The 25,551-nt window shown below is 48.8% G+C and overlaps 9 protein-coding genes across 9 annotated transcripts; 3 read left to right on the top strand and 6 right to left on the bottom strand.

The window, feature by feature from the left end:
* Window positions 1–150: 150 nt before the first annotated feature.
* Window positions 151–1,221, bottom strand: CPAR01_04160 (uncharacterized protein; the record flags this gene model as incomplete). Its single annotated transcript, XM_060488441.1, has 1 exon — window positions 151–1,221. The coding sequence occupies one exon, from the start codon at window positions 1,219–1,221 to the stop codon at window positions 151–153; it is 1,071 nt and encodes a 356-aa protein (XP_060352647.1).
* Window positions 1,222–2,982: 1,761 nt separating this feature from the next.
* On the top strand, window positions 2,983–4,785 carry CPAR01_04159 (beta-xylosidase; the record flags this gene model as incomplete). Its single annotated transcript, XM_060488440.1, has 1 exon — window positions 2,983–4,785. One exon carries the CDS (start codon window positions 2,983–2,985, stop codon window positions 4,783–4,785), a length of 1,803 nt encoding a protein of 600 aa, XP_060352646.1.
* A 579-nt stretch (window positions 4,786–5,364) lies between these two features.
* On the bottom strand, window positions 5,365–5,860 carry CPAR01_04158 (uncharacterized protein; the record flags this gene model as incomplete). The annotated part of the gene is made up of 2 exons (XM_060488439.1): window positions 5,365–5,488; window positions 5,547–5,860. 2 exons carry the CDS (start codon window positions 5,858–5,860, stop codon window positions 5,365–5,367), a joined length of 438 nt encoding a protein of 145 aa, XP_060352645.1.
* Window positions 5,861–8,186: 2,326 nt separating this feature from the next.
* Window positions 8,187–9,292, top strand: CPAR01_04157 (uncharacterized protein; the record flags this gene model as incomplete). Its single annotated transcript, XM_060488438.1, has 2 exons — window positions 8,187–8,351; window positions 8,405–9,292. The coding sequence occupies 2 exons, from the start codon at window positions 8,187–8,189 to the stop codon at window positions 9,290–9,292; spliced, it is 1,053 nt and encodes a 350-aa protein (XP_060352644.1).
* A 710-nt stretch (window positions 9,293–10,002) lies between these two features.
* CPAR01_04156 (uncharacterized protein) lies at window positions 10,003–12,383 on the top strand (the record flags this gene model as incomplete). The annotated part of the gene is made up of 5 exons (XM_060488437.1): window positions 10,003–10,046; window positions 10,087–10,190; window positions 10,243–11,285; window positions 11,330–12,313; window positions 12,369–12,383. The coding sequence occupies 5 exons, from the start codon at window positions 10,003–10,005 to the stop codon at window positions 12,381–12,383; spliced, it is 2,190 nt and encodes a 729-aa protein (XP_060352643.1).
* A 246-nt stretch (window positions 12,384–12,629) lies between these two features.
* CPAR01_04155 (uncharacterized protein) lies at window positions 12,630–14,431 on the bottom strand (the record flags this gene model as incomplete). Its single annotated transcript, XM_060488436.1, has 2 exons — window positions 12,630–12,754; window positions 12,826–14,431. The coding sequence occupies 2 exons, from the start codon at window positions 14,429–14,431 to the stop codon at window positions 12,630–12,632; spliced, it is 1,731 nt and encodes a 576-aa protein (XP_060352642.1).
* A 2,850-nt stretch (window positions 14,432–17,281) lies between these two features.
* On the bottom strand, window positions 17,282–17,578 carry CPAR01_04154 (uncharacterized protein; the record flags this gene model as incomplete). The annotated part of the gene is made up of 1 exon (XM_060488435.1): window positions 17,282–17,578. One exon carries the CDS (start codon window positions 17,576–17,578, stop codon window positions 17,282–17,284), a length of 297 nt encoding a protein of 98 aa, XP_060352641.1.
* A 2,623-nt stretch (window positions 17,579–20,201) lies between these two features.
* CPAR01_04153 (uncharacterized protein) lies at window positions 20,202–21,932 on the bottom strand (the record flags this gene model as incomplete). The annotated part of the gene is made up of 1 exon (XM_060488434.1): window positions 20,202–21,932. The coding sequence occupies one exon, from the start codon at window positions 21,930–21,932 to the stop codon at window positions 20,202–20,204; it is 1,731 nt and encodes a 576-aa protein (XP_060352640.1).
* Window positions 21,933–23,802: 1,870 nt separating this feature from the next.
* CPAR01_04152 (uncharacterized protein) lies at window positions 23,803–25,109 on the bottom strand (the record flags this gene model as incomplete). The annotated part of the gene is made up of 4 exons (XM_060488433.1): window positions 23,803–23,926; window positions 23,999–24,753; window positions 24,832–24,950; window positions 25,025–25,109. The coding sequence occupies 4 exons, from the start codon at window positions 25,107–25,109 to the stop codon at window positions 23,803–23,805; spliced, it is 1,083 nt and encodes a 360-aa protein (XP_060352639.1).
* Window positions 25,110–25,551: the final 442 nt, after the last annotated feature.

Genomic DNA, 25,551 nt, shown 5'->3' with positions numbered 1-25,551 from the left:
ACATCTTAAATTTGCGCAAAACCACTGCTTCGGCATCATGCTTTACCCTGATCGAATGCTAGCCATGCACTTCGTGTGGGCAACCGTCACTGTTATTCAAGCTGTACTGGATTACCTGTTTCTCCCGAGCTACTCAAACTACAAATTCACCTACAGATCATAGTCCGGAATGTCAATCGTACTGTTTGCTTCCAATGCATCCTTGATCGCTTGGCAAACAATCAGTGCACCAAGACCTGCCTGCGGCGAGCAGCTAGCTGACTCTTTGCCATGGATTACACGACAGAAATGCGCAAGCTGCAGCTCAAACGGAACCCCATCTTCTACCGACAGCTTCTCTCTCGCCATCTCCGAATGCCACGACTTATTCGTGCCCTTGTATGACCATATCGACAAGTCAGGTACGCTGAGTGATCCCTCGGAGCCAAATATCTGGTAAAAGTTCTGTCCCGTCTTGGGGATAAGAGGGTTCTCGCCTGTTCCCGCCTCAAAGTTGTAGGGTGATGGCACGTTGTCTGAGATAAGGAATGTCCCGACAACGCCTGATTTGAATCGAATCGTGAGCGCCGCACCTTCTTCGGCTTCATGACCTCTCTGCGAAGTCGTCTTTTCCGCATGGACTCTTGTAATCGGCCCGAAGAGATGATGAAGCAGGTCGATTTCGTGGATTGCATTGATCAAGACAACTCCTCCATCTTTTCCCTGCCTCCATTCGGTGGGAGCCTCGAAGTAATCGCCCGGCTTGTAGGTGGTCCAGAGTCCGTTAATGGCTATGATCTTGCCTAGAGCTCCCGAATCGAGTACCTTTTTTGTACTGATGATATAGGGATTGAAACGTCGATGATGGCCCACGAGTGTCTTGACCTCAGTGGTTTGGAGATGACTCAGTAGCTCGGTGCCACTCGGGATATCAGAGCTGATGGGCTTTTCGACGAGCACATGGACGCCTCCCGAGGAAAGCTGTTTCGAAACGGCGACGTGCGTGTGGTTTGGGGTGCAAACGATTGCAGCTTGAGGCACATGTACCGATTGCAAAAGGTCGCTGACTGATGTGAAGTGTGCTACATTCAACTCAGCTGCTAGTTGAGCCCCAGCGGGCGCGGGATCGACCACTGCAACAAGCTCTGCATCGGGGCTCTGAACGACTGTCCTAGCATGTCTCGGACCAATCAGACCGGTGCCGATAATGGCAAAAGAGATTATGCCTTGGTGGCTCGTCATGTTTGGACAACTGGTGATTGGTAATGACTTCGAATGTCCTACTCGCAAGTATGAAATGCGCACGATGCGAAGTCAAGTGGGCAAGGACGGAAACTTGGGTAGTGCTTCGAGTCAGAATTCACTCAAATGACCGGACGCAGGAGCCTTGCTCCACCCTAATTGTACGCTGAAATGGAGCAAACCTCAGTCTCTATATATCAGAGTCCGCGACATTGAATATCCGGCTTGATGCAGGAGCGGAACTGCGTTTACCCTGTGTCGGATATAAGTCCAGCTGAATTTCCAACTCCTGGCATACGGCAAAGATATCATGCGTGTGCGCCGAGAATGATTTCAGGCGTGCGGACAGGTGCTGGTACGAAAATCAGCTGGGCCCCATCCCCCGCATGGCGGACCTAAGCGTGGGATGGCTGAACCCCGCATTCCCTGGCCCATCGCGGGGGAGGACTTATGACAAGGCCGAAATCGGTCGTGACTCGTGATGAAGACCCAATTACCTGCTTCGATTCATCTACCAAATGCTCTACCTGAATTCGTCACGACGGAAGTCGGCGGCTTCAATAACTTCGGACACCAACGCCGCATCCCCTTTTGGCCCCTCACATTTATCCAGCGCCGTTTTGGCAAGTTGTATTCACAAATGGCTGATTCCCGTGTTGGAGGGCAAGAATAGGTAGACATGATGGATGCTGTGGCTCTTTCCAGCTCAATATGTTAAGAATGAATAGTTTTAGTTTCAGGATGAAAATCTCACAAGACGTGATACTACGAATAGGGAAGTTAAAACCAAAGCGACTACCGGGAAGAGTCTGGCAAGAATAGAAGGGAAGCATGTTCCAATCGCGGGCCGTGAAAATCTTACGAGTATCAAGACAAGCCCCAGAGCCTTCAACGAGGTAAGCAGCATTTGAACCAACTGTGGGCGGAGAAGTTACTTAAGATGCGGGGTCAACGGGAAGCGCTCCAACGGGGAGAGATCACCCGGCCTAGGTCCTGTCATGAGATCAACACTAAAATTTCCATCAGTGCCCGTCATGACCGAATGCTTTGTGACTCGAGTGACATGGTAGTGCTGTCAATGATACACTTCCTCGGGCCTTGTACGCATCGCGCGTCCCAGGATGCGCCTATACTTTCTCTCTCCCAAAGTCCTCTGATCTCCTCGAACGGTTCGGCTCGATAACATCCGAAGTTGTTAGGCAAGGTTTAGATTTGCTGGCTTCTCAGTTCCAGCTCGTGGACGACATATAGAGGAACAAAGTTTAGGCTGATGCCTTCGAATGACATTGCCAAGCTTGCCAGGCTTACTCTGCTATCGAGAGTAAATTAGACTGTACATACAATTGGACCCCCCCTCGCTAGTGCTCACAGTACTTCAATACTACCCCATCCCTCCATTTACCTCGTCCCGGAGGAACCAAACCAGAAAAGTAGTGTACCCCAGGGCGAGGGATGACGCACCCAACTGAAAGCACCAACCAATGTGAGGGGGAATTGTGGATCTGTGGGAGGCTCGCGCCTTGTTTACAACACAATGGACAAGGGGTTCACTCTTCCGATGGGATGAAGGATTGCCGTAACCTGTTGCTCGGGCTTTTAAGATGCACTCGTCGCATGTCGCATTCGAAAGAGGGGCGAGCAGAGCGCCGAGGGAGAGCGGTATAAGAGGATGGCTATAATCTCCTGGAAAAATGCCCATCTTCTCAGTCGATTGTTGTCCGAAGATTCCACTGGCTCAAAGCTCCGAACCCTCTTCTCGATATGCGGCGCATTGCTGCTCTACTTGTGGCATCGCTGCTACCACTTGCCGTCATCGCCGACTCAGACAAGGGAGATGACCAAAGCCCCAAGTTCTACAACTCAGCTCGCCATGCAGCCGCGGACCCTCACGTCTTTTACGACTCTGAAAAGGGCCAGTACTATGCGTATTCCACCGAGGGGGCTGATGAAGGATACCACTTTGCGATTTACATTAGCCCTGACCTTTCGACATGGAGCAAACATCCTGGAGGCGTCTTAAAAGCTTGTTACGATGATCAGATGAAACAGATTGATGGTGGTCAAGCTTGCTGGGCCCGAGATTGGTACTGGGCCCCCGAAACCTACTACAACGAGAAAACCGGATGGTACTTTTTCATTTTCGCTGGTCGTTTACGGGAAGACCTGGCCAAAGACCATTTTCGATATTCCAAGTTCGAAGAGCCTTCCAAGCTAGGAATCGCCGTCTCCCGCTCGCCTACAGGGCCTTTCAACGAGATTCGATCAGAGCCAATCGGCTACTACCCCTATGATCCGGATTATCACGACATTAACCTGGTCATGGATGATCAGCAAATGCTGCCGCCAGAAAGTCTGGCCCAAGGTGAAGCTGCGCCAAAGGGCACATACATACCTACCATAGATCCCAATATTTTCTTCAATAATGACGGCCGGATTTACTTGTACACCTCACGCAATGCCTACCGAAATTGGAATTGGGACAGTACTCTGGGCAAATATATCGAAGAATCCAACATCATTGTGGTTGAGCTGGACCGGGAATGGTGGGATGACCCGTTTGCACGAACCATGCCTGAGATTGCGTCTTCTCAAATAAACCTAAACGCGAACAATGCTCCCGAATTGCCGTCGAACATCACCTCCTACAACGGCACTGGCGAGATTGGAGATCCTCCCCGCAAAGACGGTTGGAAGACAGTTATCTCCTACGGCGCTGATCCGCAAGATTGGGAGAATTACCACGTGGATGATTATGTCAAGTTCAATGGCACGAAGAAGAACCGCCGCTGGTCGGAAGGTAGCACGGTTATCACACGAAACGGCAGTGACGACAAGTCAGTTTATATGCTGACGTATAGTGCGAACAACTACGAAGCTTCCAATTATGGTGTTGGGTTTGCAACGGCAGAATCACCGCTAGGGCCGTTCAAGAAATCGTCTAAGAACCCTGTTCTTTCCCAAAAACCCGACGGAGAGTTCCCCATCTACTCAACTGGCCACGGAAGTATCGTGGCATCACCTCCTCCAGACATCAGAATCAAATTTGGCGCGCAAGATGTCACCAGGAAAAGTTTGGATGGTACGGAGCTTTTCTATGTGCATCATGCACGTAATGACACAACGAGGGACCGCTCTATCTTCACCACACGCATGAGCCTCAATGATTCGGCAATCTTCATTGGCTCTGACGATGCAATTAGCATGAGTCTAACACCGCTTGACCAAGCCCTCCCCAAAGACACATACCCGATCAGCTTCCAAGTTAGTTGCTCCAGAGACCGAAGCCCCGGTGCCCGGTTTGACGTTCGCGTCATGTCAAAAGCTGGGGCCTCATTTGATCTTATGGAGGGAACAAACAGAGTAGTTTCTCTTCCTGGTGCCGTTCAGGCAACCTCCATTGAACCCTCAAGACAGCGAGATGGTGGGTACGTTCTAAACTTCAACACCACGTCAGTGAGGGAGCTGGCATATCAACGACTGAGTGTCGACGGTAACTGGGCGACAGTTGAAAGCAAGGAGATCAGATGCAAAACAACGCAGCGGCGTTTTCTGAAGCAGTCGTGAAAAGCAACATCATGCATGAATCGAAAGATGAAGAACGCAAAGCAGCATTCATCGGAGGAGGAGGCCTGAGGCCTCCGTAACTTCGAGCCAGTATTTGATCGTCAAATTTCGAAGCACCTTACAGCCGTTCAAGTATGGCGAAGGCAATCAGAGAGATTATTGGCATAATTTTCCAAAGATAATGACGAATGATTTGCTTTTGCTCTTCGCTCTTGAAACATGTAAAACCTCATGCAATCTCAATGATTAAGACATATCTAATAAGGTACCTGATATTGTGAGTGACGTCTCTAGGTGCGGGTCGAAATCCATACTCCCAATGTGTACTGGGGGAGGCACTCCTTGCTGAAACGGTTTGTCCCGAATTTTTATGAACAGAGTAACTATAGGATTCAAGATAAATACTCTCAGTCATTTGATGTAGTGCGATATCGGGAAGAACGGGCGGGAGCAGTGTCCGGTGTCTCGTCAATCGTCATAACCCAAGTGAGGGCTCATGATGGATCTGTGATTTGAAGAAATCGCGTGAAATCTCTCTCAACAAACAATCTGAGATCCTCAGACAGACTTGTTCCTTTTTTACCAATCTTTGGGCACAGCATCAATGTACAGGCTGACAGGCCCCTGGCTGGTGCAGACCGTAGAGCCCAAAGGACCCGCGTGGCAGTACGTGGGGACATCTCTGTAGCCAGAGGCGCCGCTTCTGAACTCCAAGTCAGTGGATGATATAGAAGAAGATGAAATGAACCAGGGAAACTTACGCAACACCCCAGCGATGATAAATGCGAACACCCCAGGTGTCATAGACCCCCTTTACGAGGGCAAAGCTGTATTTGCTACTGCCGCAAGCATATTTTTCTCCAAGAAGAACCTCCCCGGTAAGCCCGCAATAGAGATTATCGGCATCATGAGCGGTAATGTGAAGGCCGACGCTGTCTACCGCTCCATCGGGCTGGTGTCGGGTAGAGAAGTCGAGGATCAAGACATCCTCCACCGGAGGGAAACCAGCCTGGGGAGCCGGGGTAGCCACAGCGACTGACGCGAGAGCGATGAGCGTAAGAGTTGCGAAGCGCATTGTGTCCTAGCTCCGTGTTAGTAGCTTTCGCGCTAAGTATTGTCGTTTGAACTAGGATTACACCTACAGAGCTTCGAATAAATTGTGGGAAGTTGCGGAAGTAGTGGAATGACAATGGTGTGATGTTTAGGATGAGTTGAGTGACGGGGAAATCGAGTCATTAAATATTCCCTTCGAACACATCATCAGCCTAGTCATGGACCATTATGCTCTTAAAAGGGAGACATCACAAGGGTAGAGACCCTCAACTGCAGTGACCGAATCTGCGATCAAAGACATGCAATTGCGGGCCTCGTTTTACGAGATGTTACATTCCGGGCCGTATCGTAGCCACAAGCACGCATCACAAGACCAGTGATAGTGAATCTGCACACCAAGGGAGAACGCAGGAAGCGGACTTCCATTGTGATGTGCCGCCTCGTATTGGGGCTTCCGCCACTCTTCACAAATCTGTTAATAGTATGAGCACTCCGGAACACCCGAAATATTCAGGATTCTATTTCAGACGAGCCAAAAAGAAGACGCGTGAAGGCTTGTCATAGCTAAGCGACGCTGACGACCCGTAGCTGCAATTTCAGATCTCAAACCCCAAGGTACTAGACTCCTAGTCTCTCTAGCTGTTACGCTGTTTTACGCAACCACGCCATGTCATATTTCTAAACATCAGGTCACAAAAGAAAGTAGTCGAAACAAAATTTCAAGCTTCCACATCTCCATGAGATGGATTATCGAAGATCGGGTAATGAAGCATTGCGAATACGAGCCCTATCCCCGGTTCTGGACTTACCTAGTCTGGTTGCATCAACTGGGCCACAAACTGCTGTTGCTTACTCAGGGCCACCTCAACGAAATGCAGCTTCGATAAATCTGGCAACGGAGAGCCACCCTAACTGCAAAATGAGCATAAACACGCTACGTAATATCGTTGGTGATGACTAGGAATGCTTCAAATCGGGGATCTTGCAGGTAAGACAAATAAGTCATCGTACACGACTGCTTGGCTTGGGACAATCACTGGATGACGTAACCGAGCGAATCCTTTCAGATCATGCCACGCTTAGCTCACACCTATCAATCATGTAAATACACGAAACATTTCAGCCCATTGCATTCATCGTGTGCTTATCTCTAAGGCTGGTTCAACTAACATGATAGTTCCTAAATAGGGAACACATCTAGATTTATGGCCTTAGCCAAAGAGAAAAGCTGGTTTTTCAGTCTCCAATTTTGAGTATATATTTCCGAGAGTAGTTATACTTTTGATGCGTCAAGTAAGATAAGCAGCTAGCTTCAGACTTGAAGCCCGGTAATACTCTTGGAGAACTGGACCATACTTGGAGAGCGTTAATTCCGATAAACCTTGAACGGAACCTAGCTCTGTGATTCTTCACCAATATCTTTCCGAAGTTGCTCCCTCATTTCTCATTCGCAAATGAAATGGCCTAGGACGCTAGTCTGTGAATAGGATTGAATTGTCTCTGGTTGTAGCGAGATACCATCATCATTATATAGACCTGATCAAGTTGCTGTTCTGATCTCGGAGCAATACGTATTCTTCACAACCTTTGATTGCACATGGAGATGCTTTTGCTGCTTATGGCAGCAACCCACTGTGGATGTTGCTGTTGTGAACGTGCGGAGGGCGAATGGGGGTGTAGCTTATCGGACATATTGGAACAACACAGACTTGAACATAGCCTCACGGGGAGGGACCATGTATCGCACATGGCAACCAACATCGAAATTGGGGGAAAATGAATTCCATGTCGGGCACACTTGCCGCTTTTTACACCTTATCGGACTGGCCTGCCTGCGGGGCCCGGGTTCTCTTGCCCACCTAGCTGGGTCTGCTCCGGCCCACTTTACTGAGGTATCCCAAAAGGGGTTGAAAGTGAACGACCACAACGCGGTTCCCGACATTCAAGGTGGACCAACATCGGCTTCTCTTGCGTTTGTTGATTCGCGCCCGAAGTTGATAGGTGAATCTTGACTTCAATCCAACAAGATCGCAAAGCTATTTCGTAGGATATTTGCCCATCTTTCGTCTAAAGTATGGGTGAATTCAGATACTGATCTGCGACTCTGACATGGCCCCTTGTGTGGGCATTTGACTCGGCTTTACTTAACGAAATAGAAAACATGGCTGTGAAGACCTAGACATCACCTCGATACTGTGTATAGAGAAACAGTATATAATAGCTCGACGTTCCCAGTCGAACTTATTTCCTTTCACTTCATCCAAATCGGTCAGACTAGATCAACCTCCAAGCCAGCCCGAACTTCTCAATACTGACGTGTATTCCAATCCTAGCTTATACTATCAATCATGGACGACAAAGGTGCTACACTCGACATGTCTCTGTTCTTTGGAACAGAGGAGCAGAAACGACAATTTTGCAACGAGCTACTTCGGTTGCTCAAGTCGCGAGGCGGCGTCAAGATTCAAAATCACAGTGTACCAACGGAGGATATCCACAAATTATTCGATATGGTAGGTTCGAACTAATATGGAGTAGATGATATGAAGGCTGACCATGACAATAGAGTCGAAAATTCTTTGCCTTGCCTCTGGAGGAAAAGATGAAAGCCAAGCACCCGCCTCAAGCCAATCCGAACAGAGGATATAGCTTTGTTGGTCAAGAGAATGTTGCAAATATCAGTGGCTACGAGAAGGGACTAGAGCCAGGCAAAACTCGCGATATAAAGGTACCCCATACTGCGAGACAGGTGATGCCATATGCTCAATTGACTAACATAGTTGCTAAGGAGACTCTGGACATGGGCAGTTCGCACGACGATCTTGTAGACAATCTTTGGGTACCTGAAGAGAGCCTTCCTGGATTCCGGAAGTTCATGGAATACTTCTATGAACAGGCTTACAAAACCGAACTGCATCTTCTCTCCGCTCTTGCGATTGCTCTTGGTGTTTCGGAAGACTACCTCAAGGCACTTCATAATCGTGCGGAGAACGAGTTTCGTCTTCTTCATTATCCGGCGATCCCGGCCATGGAGCTTGCGGACGGTACAGCGACGCGCATTGCCGAGCACACCGACTTTGGAACGATCACCATGCTTTTTCAAGATTCCGTGGGAGGTCTTCAAATCGAGGACCAGAACGAGCCTGGAGTATTCCGAAGCGTGGAATCCCTGGCACCCACCGACATCATCCTTAACATTGGCGACTCTCTTCAACGCCTGACTAATGACACATTCCGTGCTGCTTGCCATCGTGTCACGTATCCACCGGCAATCAAAGCTGGCGACAATGTTGAGATTCCCGAACGATACTCCATTGCGTATTTCGTCAAGCCGAATCGCCTTGCATCCCTGCTTCCCATGAAGGAGTTTGTCACCGAAGTTACCCCATGCCACTATGACGATGTTACTTCATGGGAGTGGAACAACCGGAGAATCGCGAAGCTATTTGGCTAGCTGTTGTCACAGTTAGGGTTGTTTGGACGATTATAGGCTCTACTTGGGAAACAGAGCAAGGCTGCTGAGATCTCAAGGATGCGGCCCTCTCGGGTGTGTGGAGCTCGTTTGACGTAGCCAATCCTGCGATAGCTTCGGGGTCACTTTCCAGTTTAGCCTAGACCCCACGGGAGAGTCACAAACAATATGGCCTATTTCCTATTATCCCATGTATTACTGTATCGTTAAGATTGTTTGAAATCTCAAACGCAAAGTAGCTGAACCTTAGTCCCAATTTTGTACGAAATGAGAAAATGATCACAACGGCCCGCGATTGTCTCTCGCATTTCATCGATCAATCTTCTTATCTTGACGAGCAGTGCAATTGCAATTGGAGCAGCAACTAACGAGAAGCATCGCACTTGTTTCCAGTCGCTCCCGCGGAAGCTTGCTCATATTACGCATGACCTAATTAGCCGGTGAAACCAAGGTATAAAATAGATAACCAAACACCACGGAATCCATGCTGTCCGTCTGTGTCCTACGCCGGAGGATATCGCCAAATTAACGTTTCCTTATTGCCGTTCCAACCTTTGCTATCTGCTTTCTGACAACAGCCGCTCGCGGTTCATCCTCTAGAGGTCGACGGCATGACCTGGTTCGTATAGTATTGATCGCATCATGCACACGTCGAGATCCAGGAGCGCACATTCTTTTGAAGGATGCAAGACATGCAGGAAACGTCACCTGAAATGCGACCAGACCACACCAAGGTGTAAACGATGTTGCATCTCAGGCTTAAAGTGCGATTATAGAGCGGTTCTTCGCTGGGTTCTAGTAAACGGTCCAGATGACTTAAGCACGGCTGTTCCTCCTGCAAACGAAGCTACGCAGTATTCTCGGCGTTACCTATATTCTGGTGAGTCTGAGGGCTGTTATGATCTCAACACGGATATAGTGAAGCTGACTAGGAAGGAGAACAGATGATCTGAGAAAGGTGATGAGTATTTCTCTCGTTGCGAGCTTGCCTTCTACTGTCAACGAAGCCATTTCCAAAATCGAGAACGAGGCCAAATCAGTGGAATCTAGGGAGGAAATGGAGATTGCTATTGGTCCTTTCAATGTGTTTCACGGAGTATATCAAGTTCCGGACGGAGAGTCTGAAGTCGGTCTAGGTGCGAAGACAAGCATCCCAGTGGTGGAGGAACGCGCTGTCGACAAATGCGACAACCTGTCTTTTCCGGAAGGCACCGTCTCACCATCGAATCTGGGCAAGTCTATGCGAGCCACTGATTTCGCAACGGCCGATGTCGCCGGAAGCTGCGATCTCATTCTGAATGATCTAACCGTGTCTGACGCTCTTGAAGAGCTTCTCTCGAGCTCTCTAGAAGTCCTTCAATGGGGGGACTTGTTCACCTGGAATGCCGAAGTGAACCATTCTCCCCTTCCGGGCTACTCCATTGACGAAGTTTCATGTTCCAACCATGGACCACACACTATCCTAGACGATTGGACAATCGGTGAAACGATCAACCAGCAGATGACGGAAACTCGAGGGTTCAGCAGTGTACGGCCTAGTGTCTTTCCAGAGCTGAACGATGATCTAGTTGCGGATGCTCCGATACTTTTGAAACACTTTTACGATGAAGTCATAAACCAAATGGGCTCGCTACCGATCAACGAGAAGTCTGCGTGGAGGATTTTGAATTTTCCTTCTGCCATCGTCACACTGAGCCAGCTTACTATCCTTAAACTACCCAGTCATGGTATTCGACACGCCAACTTGTCGAACCTTTATGCCCTCATCGCGGTATCCGCATTCCATCTTTCACTCAATTCAAAGAGCTTCCCAGAGATGAAGAAACCTGAAGGGTACTGGAAACGTCTATCTGAGAGGACATATGATTGTGCCAAGTTCCACCTGAAGCTCAGCTTGGAGGAGGAGTCTGCCACTCCAAAGAAAGCCAAGTACAAAGAACAACTGATGGCCGCCGCAGCTATTCTTGCAACCGCCGTAAGTGTTCTCTATCTATTCGATCTTCTGCTAATTCCGATTAGTTATTATCTGGTAACGAACAAGATACATGTCGATATCTTGTAGAAATGGAGAGGCTAATCCGTACTCGCGGGTTGCGAAAGTCAAAGCTATCACGTCGAGCACGACTGTTACACAACATTTACGCCTGGATGAGGATAGTCTCGGAAAGCACTAAAACTTTTCACGATGAAGCACCAGTACTCGATCCAATTGGCATCAACGATGGTTGGGTCACCGCTCAAGACCATGTTCCTGCGCACGATCAGTCTCAAGCTGGAATAGCGTCGTTCAGGCCAGCTATTTCAAGCGCAGAGCAACTGAGAAAGGTTTACCCAGAAATTACCCTGGATAACTTCCTCCACTTGGAACCACTCCAGCTTCATCCCGACACCACTTCCCACAATATCATCAACGATGACATGACGGATACCAACAAAGACATACATCTAGCAACTTCGATACAGGATCAGGAAGACATGTATATGCAGATATACGGAGTGCCCGAAACCTGGCTGAGACTTGTGTCCCAGATTACACGACTAGCTAATGTTATGGACCATCTTGCGCCAAATGAAAGCCAACTTGACGCCATCAAGATGGCAGCACTACAACCAAAGGCGTCCTATCTAGAAGAAGCTGTGTGTGCCTTCAAATCAAGATACCACGGACAGTACGAGCAAGATTTGAATACCGAGAAGCCTCACGTACATATGGTGCGGGCATTATGCCCGGCCTTGATGATTTTTTTCTATCGCAGGATCCGGAACATCAATCCCATGCTGCTTCAAGAAAGTGTCGATGAGGTGATGGAGGCGTTGGAAGGATTTGATGATGCTTTGAGTCGAAATGAGTTGCTCGGGCCAGGCACAGCTTGGCCAGCTTTCATTGCTGGTGCAGAAGCAACGAAACCAGAGAGGAGGGCGCAGTTCAGCTCTTGGCTAAACAGAGCCTACACTAAGTCAGGATGGAAAGGCTATTGTGTGTCGAGTGAAGTTTTGTGTGAGGTTTGGAGGCACCAGGATGCGGATGCAAACACGTTACGGAGCTCAACGTGGGTAGACATTTGCAGGGTGAACCGTCGCTGGCCGCTATTATGTTGAGCCAATGTGATCAATCGGCGACTATGGATGCATTGCCTAGAAGGAGACAGATGGATACAATAAAATTGCTCACGGCCTAGCCAACGTGAAGGCAATCCTTGAGAGATGTGCGAATAATCGAATGGTGTTGCATCAAATTAGGGTATTTATTCAATAGTCCACTACGGATCCACCTTATCAATATACATGAGTGACATATAGCATCCTCGTGAATCAGAATCTAGATTCTCTTCTCGTGCAGCTCACTAATGTTCCTGTTGAGGTCGTCATCGTCGAGCTTCTTGGCGCTGGTATCGCCTCCGGTCAACTCGAATACTTTACGATGAGATGCGTTAGCAGGTTCAACTGTAGGCAAGCCATGAAGGGAGGATTTTGAAGTCTAAGTGAAATGAAAATATGAGAAAAGTTTGACCTACAATCAACGGGTGTGGTCGCGAATTGGCGAGCCGGAGTCCTCTTCTGGAACAAGTAGTCCAGCTCTGCGAATGTGCGGTTCTTCGTCTCAGGGAGGAAGAAGAAGATCAGTACAGCCCAAAGGCAGCAAAGTCCGAAGTAGAACAAGCCAGTCTTCGCACCCCAGTTCCAAGAGTCACTGCTAGAGTTGAGCATGCGAGGGTTGAGCTGCTGTACGACAATTTGGCCCACGACGTAGATAGCGCGTCCGAGAACAATGGTCTGAGCACGCACACGACTGGAGGACATTTCGCCCACAATAGTGTATGTTGTCGGGCCCAGCGACAGTTTGAACGTCAGGTTAACAATGATCATGACGACAGCCACAGCCAGAGCAACATTGGTCTTCCCTGGAATGAAGCCTAGGATGCCAATGACGAGCATGAGGAGACCGATGATTGAGGAACCCCAGAAGAAGAAGACGCGACGCCCGACTCTGCCCATTAGGGAAATGGCAATGGCGGTGCCCACAATATTGCCTGACTGGATACCCATGCTGAAGTCAAATGCTCGGACCTCTGGCATACCGGCTGATTGCAAGAAGATGGTAGCGTAGGCGCAGATGGCCTGGCCATTGAGAATCTGAATAAGCCAGGCCATGGCCACGATGCCTGTGCGGCGCAAGTTGGTTCCATGGAAACAGTCGCGGTAACTGGCGCCAGCTGACTCGATCTTTTCCATTTCGTTAGTGTGTCTCATGAGAGCCAATGTTTGAGCCATGGTCTGCTCAGTATAGAAGTTCTTGCGTGCAAGACGACGTAGCGACTTCTCGGCTTCTTCGATGCGACCACGGCGAACAAGGTACCATGGACTTTCCGGGGCAAAGAAGCCAACAGTGAATAGAGGCACCACCCAAACCCATTGGAGAGCGTAAGGAATCTTCCACGCCAAGTCTCCCTGAAGTCCCAGTGAACCACGGAGAACACCGGCGGCAAGGAAGGAGCCACATCCCCAACACATGGAAACCCATGCGGTGAGGTATCCTCGCATAGCAGCAGGGCAAATCTCGGCGGCGTATGCGGTGGTCAGAGTCTGAAAGATACCCCAGGGAATGCCGCACAGGATATTGGCGGCGAAAAGCATTTGGACGTTGACTGCGAAGAACAGTGAAAAGATTGTCCCGCCCATGAGTGCCATGGCACCCATGTAGACTCGTCGGGAGCCATAGCGAGACTGAAGCCAGCCGTTCAGAAGCAGTCCGATGATGCTTCCCAAATTGTTGCCATTGCCGATGGCAGCCTGCCATGATGTCGGGATGTGTTGCTTGCCATTGGCATCTGGCCAACCGAACCTCCTCAAATACGCCTTTTGTCCAAAGAAGTTGTTGACGAGACCAACGTCCATGCCCTCCATGATTAGGGCCATACTCAGGAGCATGCTGTAAATGGCAGCTGGCAGATATCGTGATATGAGCTCCTTGCGGGGCAGCCTCGTCTCTTCCTCGCTGGCGGCCGCGGCAGCTTGGATCAGAGCAATATCGGGAGTGTATGTGCCGTATTCTGCATGATCGACGGACCCGGACCGGGCCTTGGCCAAAGTCTCAGGCAGTCCCTTTTCGTTGTCGGCCATCTTGACACTCTACTTGTCTATGCTGAGGATTTGTGTAAAGATGACAGCGGGAGGTGATATTGGTAGGCAAGGCAGGAAGCTTGCCGGGAAACAGAGGAGCGGAACACGGGGAAGATAAGCACTTGCGTATTTGCAGGTATGAGTACCATTGTCCGGACCGGCTCCCCTGGTTGCCAAGATGCCAAGGAGTGTCCTCCAACCACCTGCCCCCAATGCTGGGGTTATTCGCGCAAGTTCAACCCCGAGTCTGGATTGCGTGAACTCAATTTCCCCACACGGTCCCCATGGGGTTTATAACCGTCTCTTTGGGGAATGCGTAAACGAAGCGGGGAAAGAGCACAATATCCTGGGGTATCTTTCGACCGAGGCCATGAAAAAATGGCTAGAGGAGGAGCTCCTTTGAGCCGGTGGATCAGGTGCCTCATTGATCCAGAAGAATTGGCCAGGATCTTGACCTCTCGTTCCAGTCTGTCTTCAATACGGTGTGGTGCAGCTTGCGCGTGTCTGGACGAACCACTGCATGCTTATGCACTGCAACCCAAAAGCTGATTGTACAATGGCGCCCGTGTCTCGCCTGCATGCAGCAGCTTAACAAAAGGATCAGAGTGCAGACGTTGTAGTTCACGAAAAGCGATTCAAGCATCGTACTGTTCTGAGCGACGTCTTTGTGTAGGGAACTCTGAATCCTAGGTCGGTAGTACTCTTCATACATGAGCTCTGCTGCGAATGGTGAGGGTACATACCCAAAGTCATTTGATGTCGGTTCGTCTTGAGATTCAGCGAATCCAATTCTGTTTTCTCTCTGTCGGGCCTGCCCAGCGCACTGCCCAGGTTGTCTTGGCTTCTTGGCTCCCAAGCCGCTTGCGCCGCAGCTGCAATTTCATATCGGACTCACTCACTTAATATGGATTAGCCCACGTCTGTCGCTGCCTGATAGCCCGGTATCATTGCAGAAACACCCGAAGGAGTTGTATATTTGGCAAAGTAGCGACATATTCTGCATGCGGCGTCTTCAATCAAGCCTGTGCTGGGTCGGTTAGACACGAAGTGGAATTAAAGTCAATGTTGCGCAGCAACAAAGGGCGGGCAACGACTGACTGAACTGTTACTGCTATGCGACTCTATTGGCCTGATGCGCCCTCCGCCTGGGGACTTTTGCTGGGGTAACGCGGGGGTGGAGGTGACACTTCCGATCCGAAGTTCTGGTTCATTCCCCGCTTTTTCTGACGGTGACTGCAACCTGTTATCCGCGCGCTGGCATATGGTCTGAGCAGACCGTGACACTTTGTCATTTCATTAGGTACCTTACTCGGACACAGCCGATTCAGCAATATCTGTGTCCTCTACATGCGTGACAGCACCGAAGCAGCTGTGACACTTGATTCTGCTCTCACAAAGGTCCTCATTGTTAGTCGGATGTAGACACTAAACCGAGGTACTTACGCAAGTTGGAGATGACGAGGAATCCCTCGGGTTCCATTTGTCAGGTCAAGGCACACCTCGGTCGACTTAGGCCGAAGGCCAAGACAAAACATAGTTTGCCCAGCCTTGGTAAACGCCACCAAATATTCATTCCACCACTCAGGTAGGTTTCCCTGAGGGCTAAGGTATGTGGCACGCACACTCAAGTCTCAATGGAAGAGCATCTGGGGTTTTGGATGTATACCAGAATCGAAAGACAGTGTGTGGTTCCTGCTTCAATCCTGGGAAGTGTGTTCTCTTCGGTAAGCCTGGAATTGTCTACTTCAAAAACCTCTACGCCATCGCACATCCTGCACAGCAAGTCGAAAGGGGCTCGTGGCGCTCGACTTCCCAACGACCCTCACAATGCATAAGTGCCTCGGTGGCATATTACTCCAGTAGTAGAATGTCCATAGTTGAACCACCACCCTGAAAACGTGCACGGAAAATTTATTAGGTCAAATTTAATGAGCAATCATATCTACGTATGAAGACAATGTGTAGAGAGCAGCCGATTTCGTGAATGCGGACTGACAGCCGGGGTGATGGGAAGTTTTCCTATGGATTGACCATCTAGCTTCTCGACCAGTTAATCTGCAAAAGGACATCGATCAAGTTCTCTGATGGGGAATCATTAGAGACTCAGGCCTCGACCCGGTCTAAAATGTTTCAAAGCGGCGTGGTGATAGGGGATAAAAGACGGACCTGCTGAGAAACATCACTCTCTTTACCACCTAATATAAAGTAAGCAAAGAAAATACTTCATGCATGGTTGCTAAGATCGGGCAAATTCATGTTATCTACCGGAGACCCTACTAACATTGCATTCATAATTTCCCATCGGGTGCCTTGGGAACTTGGGGAGCAGCCCGCGTCATCGAAACGAACCAAAGAGAACATGAAATTGACCCTTTTGGTTAAGGATACTAAGTTCAGACTTGTAATTTTTCGATCCTGGAGATGATTGTGAAGATGCCTAGTGCGATTTATTACAAAGCAAGAATGAAGTAGGAGCCATCTATGCAGAAAGTGGCTTGATTCTTTGTAGTAAGGGGCAGTAACGCGCAGCGTTACGGGTAGCGCTGGGAGATGACCTACTTACTCAAAATACTATGACTGCTGAATCAAGAACCCGTCAAGAATCAACAAAAACTCAACAAAGGGACCAATCAGTATAGTGTTTGGTTCAGGACTGTGATGCGAATGTTGATTGCTTTCTCTTTGGTACTTAACTAGGTATGCAACCGATTTGTGTTGCAAAGCAGACTTCCAGCATATGCCACGTCGAGACTGTCTCAGATCCAGACACACAACGGAACATATCATTTCGACCCAATTCCAGGCTGAGGGCCAATTCTGTTGTCGCACGGGAAGCCTCCTTCTGATAGTTCACTTCTCTTCTTTCTTGTTGATATATACCACCACGCACGAGTGCTCCGTCGCATTAAGACTGATTGAATGGTAGATACCACGAGCCAGGTGTTTAGTCACCTGCGTGAAGACATGGTGAACGTGTCCCTCGGCGCCGATGCGCAGGTTGTGAAAGTCCGAGTCGCCGATCGTGTTTGTGTTAATGAAGTCAACATTAAATTTGCTAATATTTGCCTGCTCGACAGTTTGATGCGGGGTCGGCCAAGAAGCCGGGTTAGTTGAGGGGTCAATCGAATAATCAGCTGGAGCTGCCATGTTGAGCGGGGGTGGTGACGCAGTCCAAAAAGATGTTTTTTCGTTGGGGGTTTCCGGAAATGCAGTTTCGAATGTATTGAGGGAGAAAATATGCCGATGTTGCACTTTTATATGCGTCCTTTGTCTTAGTAAGGCAGTGACGTGATGACCATATTGGAGTTTTGGTCATAGTTGACTTGGTCTCCCGAGTCTTGACTGGTCAGCCGTACATGGATTGGTTGTTGGAAGAGACTTTTTGTAGGCCTGTCTCTTTCAGTGGCTTCGACACACTCTTTTGATTTCTGGATAGAGTGAGAGAGCGCCGCAAAAGCCGAAAGGATAGGATCCGGCGATATTCTACGAAGGTCATAGTCTATTCACTACCTCATCCATTCATTCTCAGCTTCAGTTTAATTGCCATGGTATTTACGTCAGCATGCGATCGGACTTTTGGTGGTAAGGGCCACTATCGCGTCTGTGACTTCTGCGTATGGAGAAGGAAAGAGGACGGAGTAGTAGAAGCCCAAAAGGACCGCTAGGTAAAGGTTTGGAGTGGAATGGCCGCTTGTTTGGTCCTGACTGTCTTCTATATCCACCCCTTGTACCGAGTGCTCGAAATTCAACTGATAGAATGTGGGAGCCCAGAGTGCTACGCTACTGACAATAGGTGATGAGTATCCCCCTCTTCCCAAGTTTATGAACTACGGCTAGTGTCACTGCGAGTGCCAGTATCATGGAATATCAAATGATGCGAGAAGGCGGGCAGCCGAAACTGGCAGCTGCTTAATGCCAGTGGTGAGAGTTGGGGTGGTATGAAATACGGCCAGGAAGTCTGTGCCGGTGGGAGGCTGGAGTGCTTGCACCTAGACCATCGCTAAAATCAGGAAATACAAGAGGACGGACGCCGAGTCCAGCTCCCATTTTCATGTTTCCTTGAATTTAGGTGCGGAGGAGACCGGGAAATTCTGTTCCATTACTTGACCATTTGGATCGTATCTGCTTAATAAGACTGGTATTTGAACCCCAAATATTCTCTTGTATTAAAGATTCTTTATTCGGCGTCGATGTGTCAAGTTGATGGGTTCTAAGTTGGCAGACCAAACTTGCATCCACTCGGTGCCTGTTATCGCGAGACATAGCCTCGCAAATCACATTCGTGCAAAGCTAACCGAACTATCTTCTCTGCTGAGTATGATAAAGGAGGCTCCGAAGGTCTCGCGAGCTAGGACATAATGGTCGTTACAACCGCCCGTCGGAACGAGCAATGGCCTACTCTCGAGATAGAAACGGAAGGTCGAATTGCTGTTGGTGGTTACTCCCAACCTAAGGAGGACGTATCTCCACAATTGTTTGCCGAGAATTCCACGATCTCAGAGTATTGAAAGCGGTGCGGAAACGTTCTCCCTTATTGACTTATGGTCGAATCGCACTGGAAGGTCAGGGTTGGACAGTGCCAACAGAACTTAAGAGATAAGTCTGAAAGTGACAGACTGATGTTAATGGGTTAGAATTCAAAAAATGGCTGTCGTCGAATCCAAACCCGTACTGATCGGGCACTATTATAAATGTGTTATGTTGGTGAATGGAGGGGACAATTGTAAAAAGTAGCTGGACTCGCGGCTTGGAGTTTACAAGGAGAAAACCTATATGAGCGACTCAACGGCACCAAGCCGACTCGAAATCCCTAAAAGACCTTGCTACGAAAGAAGAAACACGACGGCTACTTGTACGCTCAGAGAAAAAGCGATGTCAGAATTCAAAACGGTGTTGCAGAGGGGTAAGTCTGGCCATGCTCATTTTGGTACTAATGATAAAGGGAAGAGTCGATAGCATGACTATTCCCAGAATACACTATTGAAGTAGCTTTAGCAAGAACGTCTAAGTACTTCACAACAAATGAAAGATGAGCCTACACTTTATTTTAATTGTTCATGGGAGCTATGAACGACATATCGTTCAGCCTACGGTATCCATCCCAAGAAATAAATTCTAGGCCTAGATTGATAAGCTAACATGATACTGTCTTCTATGATCAATACCACAACCGCTCCTTAGATTATTATTTATGAGAAGATAAAGCCGTGATTTGGTATATGCCTAGTAAAGGCAAGGTGGATTAGGTTCAACTCGTCGGGGAGGGTTGAGGGGTTCTGTAGGGTCACCTCGGCCTTGCTTGCTATTGCCGTCGCGCGCGGAAGTTTCGACCCTTGCTAAGGGACCGGACGTATGAAACCCTTAACGAGGTTTGCTATCAAGTGAGTTGGAATACTAGACACTGCTGTTGTGATGTCATACGTCTTCGTGCATATATGTTCCTGGTTTAATTACTATATGTTAACGCGGCTAAGGAGTCCACATCCCTGGCCGTTTTCTTCGTCTAGCAGAGAAGTTAAGACAAGCGAACATTATGTTAGCAAGCAAGGGGGCGGCGGCCTTGATATACCTGACTCGCAGAAGGCAATTGAAGGGTGTGTGTGCAAGTGTGGTGAAAGTGACATACACAGATGCGAACACAATGAATGCAGACTGAGCATCTTTAGGGCACTTGGGGCGTAGAGGTCGGGACATATTGTTTCGTCTGGTGTCGTGATGTATTGGAATATTGAATGATTTCGACTATGAAGTGCATATAACGCAATAGCGTTCAAGTTGTTCTCACTAACAAAGAGTTGATATGCGCTTGTTCGCTGGCTTCAAGATATGGATGCATCGGAATACTGATCACTTCGCGACAAGCGCTCTCGGCTGCAGGGCAGTGACCTTTCGCGACCGGAAAGTTCCGATAGGCAGCCTGCTGATGGACAGGAATGGGATAGTAAACGACGGATTCAATGCTGTTCTGATGCAGCCGCGCTCGAATATGCGACCGTTTCACGTCAGTCATTCGAATCGTGTAAGCTGCCCACGCCGAGACGGTCCCGTCGAGTGGCAGAGCGGCTGGCCGACAGAGAGTTGAATTCGACCCATTGTTGTCGTCGACTTCGTTTAGGAGCAGGCTGGTATAACGAGACGCTACCACTTGTCTCAAAGCTATCTCGTCAGCTAGGATATCGAGCTTGCAAAGGAGAATCGCTGCCTGTATGGTGTCGAGTCGGCTATTGACTCCTATGTGGACATTTTCATATTTCTCTTTCTCGTCTCGCCCATGGAGGCGCAAAGACCGGAGCATAGAAGCAGTCTTCGGGTTGTTGGTTAATACTGCTCCACCGTCTCCCCAGCAGCCCAAGGGGTTGGAAGGGAAGAAACTGGTCGTGGTAATATCGGCCAATGTGCCAACTTTCGCCCCGTTAACACTTGCTCCAAAGCTCTGGGCAGCGTCGGCGATAATCCATAGACACTCGTCCTCTAACTCAGCCATGGCAGAACGGATACCGTTGTAATTCGCGGGTGTCCCGAACAAATCCACAGCAATGACACCGACAGGCCTAAGACCGGCCTTTCGTGCAGTGGCAACACCTGCGCCAATTTGAGCCGGATTCATGGTCAATGTCTGTGATTCCACATCCACGATTACTGGAACAGCGCCAAGCAAAACCACTGGCTCCACAGAAGATATGAAGGTTAGTGCTGGCACGAGAACTGCATCTCCAGGACCAACTCCAAGGGCTAACATTGCCAATGTCAAGGCGTCGGTGCCGCTTGCACAGGTGACTGCGTTCGTAGCTCCTATCAAAGCACATAGTCTTTCTTCGAGTTCGTACACCTCGGGTCCCATGATGAATTTCATGTGATTGAAGACTTGGGACATCCTCCGTTCAAGGGGCTGTTGGATTCGGCGCATCTGAGACTGGAGATCAATGATGGAGATTTTGACAATCTTTTCTGGCAATGTCGGACGTGGGATTTCTTTGAGGACCTCTGCCTTCGGATATAGATGTAATCCGGCAGTCAAGGCGCTCGGTTGTCGAAGGGATACCCGCATTCGTAGCTGATTTTCAACGGCTTCGAGTACGCTAACAACGGCTATGCCCTCGGCCAAATCAGTCTTTGGGACTTTGCCGGTACCAACGCACTCAAGAAAGTGTTGGCATTCAATGACGAGCGGCTCGAGCTTCTCCAGAGCTACAACCTCCATTCGGCCGTCTGGTGCCTCAGGATGACCGCTCGTCCAGTCGATCTTGTTCTTGAACAGACGAAGCTTAGACTCCCATGGCTCTGTATCGTCAAAAACAGCTGTTGCTTCCTCTCCGATCACCGCCATCTTTCGTTTCTTATGAGGGTTCAACCATGACACGTGGACTTCAGCGCTCACCCCATTAGAGAGCTTGAAATGGGCGTTGACCGTGTCCAAGATAGTGGTGCCTGGGCGTAACAGACTTTCCCCGTAAGTCTGAACAACTGCAGCCTCGACGTTGTCGGAGAAACCTAGAATCATGGATATATCATGAGGGGCTAGGCTCCAAAAAACGTTTTCATCATGACGAATTCTCCCGAAGGCAAGCCGACGCGACTGAATGTGCAAAACCTTTCCTAGAACTCCCAACTTCACAAGGGCCCTGAGCTCTTGATAGGCTGGATGGTAGCGAAAGGTATGACCGACCATAGCTATTCTTTGTATCTGATGAGCCACTGCTTGTACTCGCTTGCTCTCCAAAACAGCTAGAGCTAAAGGCTTTTCAATGAAGACGTGTTTTCCAGCAGTCAAAACTTCGACAGCCATATCTGCATGACAAGTTGCAGGCGTTGCAATCACAATTGCGGTGATAGACGGATCAGCTAAAATACTGGCCCAGTCGCGAGTTGGTATGAGGTGGTTATGGGTAGCTCGTACGAGTTCCGCAGCATCATTGGCTCTGGCCTGATTGACGTCAAAGACAGCGCTCAGTGTCCCAGAGTCGGCGAAGACTCGGATGAGATTCGAGCCCCATTGGCCGCAGCCGATCACAGCTACACTAGAGCAATCTGACCTAGCTGGTGATTGAAGATAGAAAAGTTTTCGCTGAAGATGATGTGGCTGCGTCTTAGTAAATTATAGTACGAAATTGCATTAAGGAGCGGGACTAAGTCTCGAGAAGGTGTTTGAATTCTTTTTCTCCAAGCGACGAATTTGAGATTTGGCGCAATCGGCTGAATCAATGACAATCTAAGCACTTGAGCTGAGGTACGAGTTGTAGTTGCCTGCTAACAACAGAAGCCCAGCCGAGAAGTCCATCTGGCAGTATCACTATGCTGGCCGATCGAATTCACTGATTTTGTGATCTATCAGTAGGTGGGCACGGTACTTCACAATTAAGAGCGGCACACTGCCTCCGTTTTCTCCGCGTCCTTGTTTCCGCCAAGTACTTATTCCTCCAAAGTGGTCTGATCAGCGCATGGCGTATTGCCAAAATTAGAAAATTGCCAATCTCTTCCTCAACTTGCATCATGTATGCAAGTCACCTCATCACATCCACGACTTTGACTGGTGCGTTTACGCCCGCTCAATTGCTCGCATGCATCACAACCAACTTGTCACTACTCAACACTTCGCGTCTCAATGTGGTATGGCCACTGGAACAAGAAATGCAACGCCTTGCCAAGGTGTGTGCTATTAAAAGATCAACTTACACTGTAGCCTGCGGGTCTCTTTAGGCGTAAGATGAAGCTCAGATTGATGGGGGAAAGGTAATTAGAATCTGTCGGGATCTAAGATGCCTCGAATGACTGTATCTGAGTGCCTTTGCAGTCGCCACTACAGAAGACGCTGTCAACATGTGGCGAGTCTTACTGTTCTTAGAAATGAGTGCGAACTGCCCAATTCGAAACAAAATGCTTCTACGTGTACATTCTGAGATCCCAGTTCAGAACTCGAATCGATATAGTTCATCGAACTGTTGATGAGCACCACGAGTAGAGATCAAAGTTACAGAGTCCAGCTGTAACTGGAGAGTTCGAGGATACACTCCTCAAAACACGAATCTTAGGTACAGATGGATACTCTCCCCATCACGAAAAAGAATTAAGTAGAACTGCAAAGTGCGCGAGGATGCATTACTACTCATGTTCGCTTTCTGTGATTGAGATAAAATCATTTTCTGTCGACTAGGGGATCAAGGGATAACTATAGACAGCTCACGGTCGCATCAATTACATGCTATGGCACATCCTAAGGTTTATTTGTAATGACATCAAACATGGCCTGATAAGACCTCACGAAGAACAGGAAGCGGAGAGCTATGAGAAGGATGCCACCTAGGACAACTGTAGGAAATAGAAAAAAGTCTTGAGACTACTTGGAGGATTTATCCGTGCACTAAGCGGGAGGCTTATTTATTCGCGTATATGTAACCACTGCCAGCAGAGGGGTCTTTGGTTTTATCATATTTCGACAAGCCCTCAACCGGCGTGTCGATGTACTTCTCGATGAGATAAAGCATGTTGTTGAAAGCACTATAGCTCGTAACCATTAGACAAATATCGAATTGCATCAAAAGTGTATGGGGGTAATAGCATTGTACTCACGTGTTTCTGGCTTTCTCGTTTGGCGTCCCAGTAGATGCATTGAGATCGAACTTCATGCTGTAAAGCCTGTTCCGGTCATCGAAACCTTCTTGTGGTTCCGATGGTGGAAATATGCGCTTGTATTCGTCAAGGTAGCGTTGACCTAGGTTCTGCGCACCATATCGCCTCCACATCCCGAGGTCTAGTTCGTTATGCCCGTAAAAACAACCGACATCAAGGAAGATGATCTCGCCAGTTTCTTCATCTGTGCCAATGTTGCCTCCCCAAAGATCTCCATGGATGAGACGGGGTTCAATAGGATTCGGTCCAAGCTGTAATGGGTCTAAAAGACTCGGGACGACAAATTCCAGGAGGTGCTCGGCTGCTTTAGATAACTCGGGCCAAATTCCATTTGCCGAGGCATCTGTCTCTACTGACTTGCGCAGAACCCGAGTGAAATATACCCTCCAACTGATTTCCCAGCCTTCAGGATGTGGAGCGATTCCGTCGAAAGTAGCAACCTCGAAGCCGAATTTGCTGTTTGGGGAGACTTGGCTATGTAGCTGAACTGCTCGCTGCGCTAGCTTTCTGGGATTGGGAAGACTCATGTCTAAGTCATGAAACTCTTCGATGAAGAAGAAAGTATCTGGCGGGCTAAAAGAATACTTGCCCCAGGCTACGGCCCTAGGTACCATACCGGAAACAAGAGCGTTGATGAGACTAATGGCATAGTGTTCACCGCGACATAGCTGTCGGCCATTTTCGGCGACTGCTAACTGTCATCCAGAGTCAATGGTGTACATTAGGTTGAAGTGAAGAGTATTCAGGTATTTCGGCAAAATAAAGCAAGATACCTTAAGGAAGTATTGCTTCACATCTCCGTCGGGAAGTTCAACTGTCATGCGCCCCGTTTGGGTCCACACCGAACCCCCGTAAGACTTGGCCGTCACAATCTTCGATCCGATTGGCAAAACTAAGTTTGGGTGCCGAATAGTCAGACTAGCGATCACCAAATTGCGAGGTGTAGTCGGTGCTTGATATCCTTACCTCCGTAGACTGCCAGGTCGAGGGGGAAGTCCCCTTCGATCTCCGCCAAAATCCCTTCTTTCCTCTGCGTAATATGAAGAGGCATGGTATCGACGCTGGGGCGAGTTGTGTAGTCGACTGAGGTATGCTGGCTGTTTCACTTATATTCCGATTTCATATATAGAGAAAGATGCCTCTGAATCCACAACTCCCGTAGGTTTTATGAAAGAAAGAGAATACGAAAAGGGAGAGACAGATGATCGGGGGAAGTCAAAATAGGGGGAATAGAAGACAAGGTAACTCTATGAGGCGTCCTTGGCAAATCAGGTTCCGAATAATGCTTTCTTAGTGAGTCGTTTGCTTGAAAGCGCTCCGCGCCTAGAAGCCTGCCATTGATCAGCGCCGCGATCTGGCTAAGTAATTTGCCAACATGTATCCAAACGTCGGAGGAATGAAAAGTGAGGCGGCATGGTGTCGCACAACATAACGCTACGACCCAAGTCTCATGTGATTGGTCAAGGTTAATGCAGGGGCTGCTTATGACGGAA

Source organism: Colletotrichum paranaense (genome assembly GCF_030867605.1).
Source record: "Colletotrichum paranaense strain IMI 384185 chromosome Unknown Scaffold_3.1, whole genome shotgun sequence".
NCBI classification, from domain to species: Eukaryota; Fungi; Ascomycota; class Sordariomycetes; order Glomerellales; family Glomerellaceae; genus Colletotrichum; species Colletotrichum paranaense.
The sequence above is the reverse complement of the archived record's forward strand: the minus strand, read 5'-3'. Positions and strand labels throughout refer to the sequence as shown.